General features: G+C 34.1%; 1 protein-coding gene across 1 annotated transcript; it reads right to left on the bottom strand.

Moving 5' to 3' along the window:
• Window positions 1–1009: 1009 nt before the first annotated feature.
• Window positions 1010–5623, bottom strand: LOC125075301 (protein LSM12 homolog). Its single transcript, XM_047687025.1, has 3 exons — window positions 5230–5623; window positions 2395–2532; window positions 1010–1152 (listed from the first exon to the last, which is right to left on the bottom strand). Exons 1-3 carry the CDS (start codon window positions 5530–5532, stop codon window positions 1033–1035), a joined length of 561 nt encoding a protein of 186 aa, XP_047542981.1. The 5' UTR covers window positions 5533–5623; the 3' UTR covers window positions 1010–1032.
• Window positions 5624–9677: the final 4054 nt, after the last annotated feature.

Raw genomic sequence — 9677 nt, 5'->3', positions numbered from 1 at the left:
CACTAGATGCGTTCGAAGCTGTTTAGCAATAAATTTTAAAGGGCGGCAACATTAGTAAAAGATTAAAATCTGCGTTATCGAAAATGCTTATCTTTGATAATAAATTAAAAAACGCTACTGTGACTAAATTATTTTATTTATTAAGTTCAGTAGGCAACTATTTTTTTCGATCAGTTCTCAACTTTGACAGTATATCTAGACTTAAATAACAATTACGTTCCGATTACGTTCTGTATCAGAATCCGAGGTGCGTTCTCATCAAATAGGAGACACCCTACACTACGCCACCACCCCCTTTGACGATAAATAATAACAAGTAAAAGTCCAAAAATAATAAGTTGGTTCTAATTAAAGACTTACATTTATTTAATTTAAAAAAAACTGACAATAAATTTTTGGTAAAACAATGAACAGCTAAAATATCAAAACAAATGTATCATCATATCAGTGATGTCCCCCGTGGATTTGAAATAATTCATTCTACACCATAATTTAAATGTATCAAATTAAATTAAAATTTCATATGACTACACATAAGCGGGAATATAGGTAAATAAATGAACTGAGACCGCTTTACTTACAGCCATAGACAAAAATTTATAATTAGAACAGATACTAAAATAAATTAACAACGTAAATGACAAGAAATAAAATTTGTTTTATTAATAATCCCGTACAAAAGCAAAGAAATAAACTTCAATAATGTTATATTAAGCCGTATATAAAAGAAAGAGCAATAGATAGTCTGAAGGGGCCAACCTTTCTGCCAACTCACTAAGCTAAGCCGCGTAAAATAACTTCGTTCCAAAATCAATCCATCCACCCGCTTAGATTAACTCATTCTGTTCTATAATAATGAAAACTATCAAATTGACATTTAATTTGACAACCACAAAAACGAATTGACGTTAAAATTAGCGGGAAAATGGCTTCAATAGGTAGACTGAGATCGCGATTCGGACAGCCACACGAAATAATATTGGGAAAATGTCAAATAAGACAAATAACACAAGTTGGAAGGTATATATTTATTTATTGGAGTCTTGAAGAGTTAGCAGCGGCGTGGTCTCGGTGATCCCTCCAGTGTCGTTCAACGAACTTCCGTATGTAATTGTATGGCTTCGATTCTGGCTCGCCTAATACGTTTTCAACCTGAAATCATAAATAATGATACCTTCTTTTTATAAGAAACTGGCTTCACTTCCGACTCCACAAAAATACAACAAGGGTACTATATTATACAACCTACAGATTAAAGAACAATTAAAAAAAAAAAAAACAGTTTTTGCCGGCTATGATAATTAAAATTCTCTACTATAATGCATGTATTATACGTATAAACCTCCAGAATAACTGTGTTTATTGGTGAAAACCGCATTAAAATCCGTTTACATAGTTTAAAAGATCTAAACATACAGACTACTGGAAGCGACTTTGTTTATGTATCCAAATCGGCTATTTCATGGTAAGTCGCCACTACTCATCTATGATAGATATTTGTCTCTGTGCCTGTAGCTATAAGGACTCACTCAAACCTCAAACCGGAGCAAAAAAATACTAAGTACTGATATTCTCTGGTATAATATGAGTGCTCACTCATACGCTGAAAACCAAAAAGGATTTTCCCTTTAATTCAACTACCAAGTTTTTTGCAGAGTTTTTAGGACCAAATCCGCTCTATACATAACAAAATCCTGACGCATTGCATAGTTCACTCTTTATATTAATGTACTTTGTTTAAACATTCTCTAGATGTTTGGTTGGTTGGTTTTTGCACTGCAGACACGTAGCACCATTCAAAATCAAACTATTCTTTATTCAAGTAGGCTCATATAAGTTCTTTGGAATCGTCATGTTGAAGTATTGAATTAAATTTAAAGCTACCAACGGTTCGGAGAGTAGATTTAACCGAGAAGGAATGGCAAAAAACTAAGTAGTTACTCTCTTTTCCACCATTTTAACTACAGAATATCAATAAACAATCATTATTTTTATATATATCCTGCTCAGAAGTCAATAAATACTAAATGCACACTTTTTCATCTTTAATATAATCTTGTATCGAGTAATATTCCTTATTAAACAATGATTTGATGATGAGCTTTAAATTTTTTAATTAGAAATCATTCATTATTCACATAATTCTAATTAGTCATTAGATAATATAAAACAGAGATTGCCTGCCGTTTCTGTCCACCAAACGACTGAGTGATTCATGAGGAAGGTTTAGGGACTTCACAGTGTTTTTGTATAAATTGACTGATATTTCACAATGATTTTAGAAGCAGTATGAAAAATCATGCAAATTGGGAACTCAATTGCAATCTGGTGACGAGTTCTACAGAATTAAAAGTCTCTCGACTTCTTTAACTCAAGCAGCCTAGCCAATGTTACCTTATATGGGGGCGTTATTGTTACTTCATTGTAGACACGAATGCTCTGTCCAGACCACGATACATCTTCTATAACTCTAGCGATAGCGAGGAACAATCTCTGCCCCTCCGGATCTAGACAGGCTTGTAATGCTGAAACCTGGAAAAAAACATAATATTTTTTTTTAATAAAATAATTCATTCTTAATATTTATATATATGATCCTTACATAATCTAAATCCCAACAAAATAAGTCTCTTGTGCCTGTAGTTACGACTGGCTCATCCTTCATAACGAAGCACAACAATCATAAGTATTGCCATTTGGCAGTCAAACATCTGATGAGTGGGTCGTACCTAACGAGGTGGACTTATTTTTTTTTAGTGTTATTGACCATAATATTGTTACCATATTTATATGTAAAAACTGCTAGCAAACTTATTTTAAATGAATAAATAAATACTACATACCAATAAGCTATTGAATTATTGTGTAAGTCCTCTGAGTGACTTAACTATTCGTTTTCAAACGAGAATATAACATAACCTTTCATTACTATATTTAGAATGTTCAGGAATAGTCAATGTTGTCTGTCAATGTGTTTCAAGAATAGTCAGTGGTGTGCAATTGGAGAGGCCTATGTCCAGCAGTGAACGAGTATGGTCTGATGATGATGAATCAATTTTGTGGATATCTTATTCACTAATTAGAAATATTCTAGCATTATAATGAAAATACATAAATCATAAGTCAGAGTGCAAATTGTTATCTTGTAATTTTTAATGCTATTCTATCAATGTTCGTTTATCGAGGCCACTTTAAATATAACAGCCAAAACTAGCATTATTTTACAGATACAATGTTATATCCATACAATATATTATTAAGAAGTAAAATTTGTTTGTTTGTATGTAAGGGGTGATCTCCAGAACTAACAATCCAATTCTAAAAAATATTTCAGTTGTCGAAAGCTACATTATGCCTAAGTAATGTAGGGTAAATTTTATCTTTTTTTTTTATGACTTCAGTAGGCGGACGAGCAAATGGGCCACCTGATAGTAAGTGGTCACCACCGCCCATAGACAATGGCGTTGTAAGAAATATTAGCCATTCCTTACACCACCAATGCGCCACCAACCTTGGGAACTAAGATGTATCATGTATATTGAGCTATTGCAAAAAGTTGTCTAAAAAGTCCGATATTTATTTATTTATTTATTTAATATTTGGGAAACAAACAGATATAAAATATAATCTAATTACATAATACAATTTAAAAATCACATTATCCAGCAAAGTTTCCACCGATTGATAAAACATAAAATGCACTCAAATATTTTAACACAATAAGAGAAAAATTATTGGACAATATTAAAAATATATAATTAAGTTAATTTAAGATTGTTACAAATATTATCTTTAAATTGAATCAAAGATAAATGAAATATATCAATGTTCCTAAAATGCTTATTATATTCGCGACAAGCTCTGATTAGAAAACAGTTAGCATTATGTGATGAATGACAAGTGGGAGTACAATAAAATATACCTCCGTAACACTAAATATCTCTCAAAGATACCACAGATTCCAAATTAAGTACAACCAAAATAATTCACTGTCCAATGGGCAGACTGATAACTGGCAGTAACAATAAATTTTTCTTAAATAGGCCTTTACTATTTAGAAATTGAACTCATGCAAAGTCGGGGCTAGTTATTAGTATTAAAAAAAGGGTGTAATTAGTATTAATCAATTTCCAGTCAGTTTATGCATATATATTTTACTTTGATTGACTCAAATGTACTAACATTACATAACATTCAGAGCCTCTCCCTTTGAGGAGAAGGTTTGGGGCATATTCCACCACGCTGCTCCAATGCGGGTTGGTGGAAACACATGTGGCAGAATTTCGTTGAAATTACACACATGCAGGTTTCCTCATGATATTTTCCTTCATCGCCGAGCAAGAGATGAATTATAAACACAAATTAAGCACAAGAAAATGATCCCTCGTAAACCAGTATACAATTACAATTATTACGAACGACTTTTATATAATAAGGGGTTTGTCCTTAACTATATAATAGTGTAGTAACTCGACTGATATTAATGCAAAGTCTATTTTATGAACTAAGAGACAATCAAGTTGAATATACTGTTTTATACAAAATTAATAGTATGTACAAAAGCAGTATTTTTTTTTTTTTTTTTCAAATAAATATTGGACAATTTCACATACATTACTCTAATCCCAATGTAAGTAGTTAAAGCACTTGTGTTATGGAAAATCAGAAGTAACGACGGTACCACAAACATCCAGACCCAAGACAACATAGAAAACTAATGAACTTTTTCTACGTTGACTCGGCCGGGAATCGAACCCGGGACCTCGGAGTAGCGTACCCATGAAAACCGGTGTACACACTACTCGACCACGGAGGTCGTCAAATTGCCATTACTACATTCAGAATGTAGGGGAGTGATCTCCAGACAACTTTTAAATATGGAATGTATGATGAAGAAGTAAAGAGGTATACAGTTACAACGATTACGGTTTAGTGCCAACTATAGTGTTTTTTTTTTATGATTGTGTAAATATCATAGTTCATACAGACCAAGCACAATTATTGGTTCCTTTGGTTAATTTATACTAATATTATAAAGGTGAAAGTAACTGTCTGTCTGTTGCTCTTTCACTGCCAAATCAATGAACCGAATTTGATGATATTTGATATAAAGCAAGCTTGAACTCCAAGAAAGGATATGGGCTTTTTATGCATACAGTTGGCGACCAACGCCTAAAAAGTGAGCAAAGCCGCGGGTGACAACTAGTAATAAATATAAACGTTACTCACTAATCTCCTCTTGTTTTCTATGGAGTTTCTAACTCTCGTGTTGAGTCTGTGCAAATTTAAAGACTGTGGTGGTTCCGGGACAGTGGTCACTTCTTTTTTGATCTGAACGTCGCTAACCAGCGACAGGTTGACGATATTAACGTCGTGGCGCTTAGGATTTCCACTAGATGAGGGACATTTCAAAATTAACATTTTAGTCTGAGGATCGAAAGCTAATACTTCGCCTTCAATATCTTCGTTATAACATGTTCGAGTAGCGACTATGCTGCCGATAGTGAAACAGTCAGATACGACTGTCGACATTTTGTTTTGATAATTTGATGTTTTGTTAATAATTAGCGCGATTTTAATGTTTTGTTGCAAGTCGATCCGCCATGAATTTTTGATTGACAATTGTGAATGTGACTACAGATTATGACATTTTAGATGATTGCGTTTAGTTTTTGCATGGCCTCTTTGCTTTCACTTTTATATTTAATTATAACGTAATTTAAAAATAAATATAAGCATCGACCAAATAGGATTACTATAATAATACTAATGACAATTTTTTTTTTATTAATAAGCATTATATGCTTTTTAATAAAAAAAACGTAAATGAACCAGATAATTAAGCTACATTTTGGTAATTCTTAAAACTCAACGATTTTAGAAAATTAAATATTTTGATAACTGTAAATAAGTTTTTTCTGTTATCTGTAGCTGTCCGAGCAATATCGGGTAATTATTTAATCAGGCAACTCCAATTTCATATTTTGTTTGCAATGTAACAGGATTCGGAATACTTTTATTTTTAGTTTTCTTAGGTACATTAAGAGTTTGTGAAAAAGTTATAATTATTTTGTTATGTACCTTATTTTTCAACGAGTTACAGCAAGAAATATAATTTTAAAATATTAGAACCTTTAATGTTCACCCACCTTTTTATTGACATACATTGTCTAATCGCATCAACGGCGTTTATCATTAAACAAACAAACCAATGAACAATGTATGTTATTTTGGGTAATAGACATGGACGACCTACTAAATGAGATCGCATTGCATGTGAGAATCTAATATATTCGTTAACAGCTCAATATTTATGAACTGAGTGATTTGACCGCAACGTTTTAAATTAAAATTAAATTAAATTAAATATTTCTTTATTCCAGGCAATTTCAAACCCATAAGATACACAAGACCAACATACATTAAAATTTTAAAAATAATAATAAAAAGAAATATACAATAAAAATAATATTAACAAAATAAAATAGAACATTTAAAAAACTTAACCTAAACGAAATTAAGAATAACTATAAGTCTTTTCTCTCTCTTTTTAGATGAACGGTTTGGAATATTGAGGACAGAATGCTATTGTTACTCATGGCTACTCTGCTGTAGAATAAGACCCTGAGTTTCTGTAGTAGCGCGGCAAAACTTGCAACTCTGCTCTCGGCGAACATGTCAGTCGCACTACACCGCCAGGGCAAGTTCATCATCACCCGGAATGCGTTATTATATTGTACACGAAGAGTGTTATAGGCACTCCTCGTGTACCGGTACCAGAGTTGGCTGGTGTATAACGACTGACAGTACGCCTTGAACAGCGTTACCTTCACTTGATTGGAACAGTGGTAGAAACGTCTGGCTAGCATGTTACTTCTACAGGCTATACTGCGCCTCTGTCGTTCCAAATCGTCATCATCCAATAAATTATCAGCTACAATATGTCCCAGATATTTAAATTTCGTAACAATTTTTAACACTGTTCCACATAAACTTATCGGCAATATTACATCAGGGCCTTTCTTATATTTAAATATCATAACTTCTGTTTTCTTTACATTGTATGTTAGGTGGTGTCTAGTAGCATACTTCTCACATATATTTATTAATTGCCTAATGCCGTTGACCGACGGACTAAGCAGCACCATGTCGTCCGCATAACTTAGGTTATTAACGCGCACTCCACCGACCTGGCATCCGACTCTCATGCTGCTCAGTTCCTCAATCAACTCGTTTATGTACAGGTTAAATAAGACCGGCGAAGTCAAACCGCCCTGCCTCACTCCACTTGTTAACCTATACGTCTCTGACAGAGTATTATTCCATTTCACCTGATTTATTTGATTGGCATACCAGTATTCTAAAATATTTATTATTTTAGCAATATTTATTTATTTTAAGCAAATGTCATTAATTTCACAAAATGAGTATTTAAAAAAAAACGACATGGCTAAATAGAAGCATAGTTAACTGTATCACTAGACAGTCTAACTATGCTGCTAATGACTTGGGTGATTTAGGCAAAGGGGTAATAAGAAAATACTTCTTTGCTCGATCCTAAAATGATTCACTATTAAAGATATCAGGATTAAAGTAAGAATGTCAATGTGACATGTTCATTAATAAATGTTAAAAATGTTTACAATCATCTCTCCCAGTAACAATATCCGTTGATCTGTTTTAAAATAAAAAATATTTTAGTCAAAACCGGATGTAGACAATAATGTTAGATTTAATTTAATTGTATTAATAATATTTTTAAATCTCAGGTTTAAATCGACGCAGGGTCGGACCGTAAATTTCGGGCGGCCTGGGCTAATACTTCCTAGAGCCCACCTAGGACATATCTGAACGTAGACTTGAATTAAATTAATTGAATGGGTTTTATTAATTGCAGGACTCGCAGGGCTACAAACCATACGATCTATTTAATTTAATAAAGTTATGGATTCTTTCGCATTAACATCTATTTTTGACAAATCAAATTTGACTTAGCTGGGGGCCCCTTGAATCCACGGGGCCCTGGGCTGAAGCCCAAAAAGCCATATGGTAGATCCGGCCCTGAATCAACGGACACGGTACGAATAATAGATAGTAAAGGTTGATCATGTATTCGATGAAACTCTAACACGTCATTAAATAATGAAAATGAACGTCATCAAATAAGTCATTATCTTTATCAGGAAATAACGCAATTCAGTATCAATGAAACATTTGCGTGGATAATGTTTTTTTTTTATCAGTTCTGCCAGTTCACTTTACTGTAAGTCGCGTAAAAGAACTTCGTTCCAAACAAATCAATAACATATTTCGTTATTAAATAAAAAATACCGCTAGCGCTGTGTGTTAGAGTGAGAGAGGCGCCCGCTTATCGCTGCGTAAGAAATGGAAGCCAGACTCGCGCTGTAACGCGTTACGTAACGAAGCGTTTTACCCTCCCATAAAAAGTTATCACTTTAATAACAGCAACACTAATATTCTTTATTTATTGTATCATCGAAGAACCTGCCATTTATTTTTAGTTTAATTTCACTTTTCGTGACTTTCGTGACGTCAACTTTATCGCTGTCACTGTCGTATTTAAAGGCGCCATCTTGGTTTTCTTCTTCGGAATCGTCTTCCGGGTGAAAAGGGTTGTAGTAGGCTCTTGAAAGTTTCGATTTTGTACTAATTAAGCTGAATGTCTGAGTCATAACTATGGAGACTGTAAAATAATATGATCTTATTAATAAACATTGTTTAGTGAAAGAGTACTCTTTACATCATTGATTTAAAATCAAATTCGAAAGAAAAATACGGCATTGCTTTTTTATGACGTAGGTAGGTGGACGGATAAATGGGATACCTGTAAATGGTCACTACCGCCTAAAAGCACTTCCTTTACCCTTTTTTCCGCGGTTATGCTAATGGTATCAGCTAGTTGGACAGGGAACCTTGTTGGTCTAACCGATGATCCCAGACTTGAGTCTTGGGTCATCGGTGTCTCTCACAAGTCTCTTGCATTTTTTTAAGACGTAGGTTGGCAGACGAGCAAATGGGCCATCTGATGGTGAGTGGGCACCACCACCCATAGACTATAGCGCTGTAAGAAATATTAACAAGTCCTTACATCGCCAATGCACAACCAACCTTGAGAACTAAGATGTTATGTCCCTTGTGCCTGTAGTCACACTGGCGGAACACAACAATACTGAGTACTCCTGTTTGCCGGTAAAATATCTGATGACTGCGTGGTAGCTAATCAGACGGGCTTGCTCAAAGCCTTCCCTCCAAATGTAAAATCTTTCAAAAATCTTGCATCCCCTGCACCCTGGACTAAAATGAGCCTAATAACAAATCGTGTTTTCCGCCCAAAGGCGTTTAGTAAGGTTACTGGCAGACTCAGGACTGTTCCTAAGATTTTCTCGACAGGCAAAACCCAATAACTAATAAATCTTTTTCTTCTTCTTCCTAGTCGTTTCCTCATTACTGAGAGTCGTGACCACCATGCGTGTGGCTCTCCTGTACACAACTAATGAATAGTCGACCTTATTTTATCCCAGGCCCATGGGTACTGAAGTTATTTAAACCTACCACTTTTTTTTACACTGTGGAATCCTTCAGAAAGGTACCCCTAGGGGAAACCGGGTTATGTGGGTTTCCTACCAATAGACCAAAGAGGCAGTTTTTATAAAATG

Source organism: Vanessa atalanta, chromosome 30 (genome assembly GCF_905147765.1).
Source record: "Vanessa atalanta chromosome 30, ilVanAtal1.2, whole genome shotgun sequence".
NCBI classification, from domain to species: Eukaryota; Metazoa; Arthropoda; class Insecta; order Lepidoptera; family Nymphalidae; genus Vanessa; species Vanessa atalanta.
The sequence above is the reverse complement of the archived record's forward strand: the minus strand, read 5'-3'. Positions and strand labels throughout refer to the sequence as shown.

What these genes read in the sequence shown, in the direction of transcription:
- LOC125075301 (XM_047687025.1), bottom strand. Translation starts at nt 5,532, where the DNA reads ATGTCGACAGTCGTATCTGACTGTTTCACTATCGGCAGCATAGTCGCT. An exon ending in TAGAAAACAAGAGGAGATTA is followed by an intron (nt 2,533 to 5,229) that starts GTGAGTAACGTT and finishes GTTTTTTTCCAG; the next exon opens with GTTTCAGCATTACAAGCCTG. An exon ending in CAATAACGCCCCCATATAAG is followed by an intron (nt 1,153 to 2,394) that starts GTAACATTGGCT and finishes TTATGATTTCAG; the next exon opens with GTTGAAAACGTATTAGGCGA.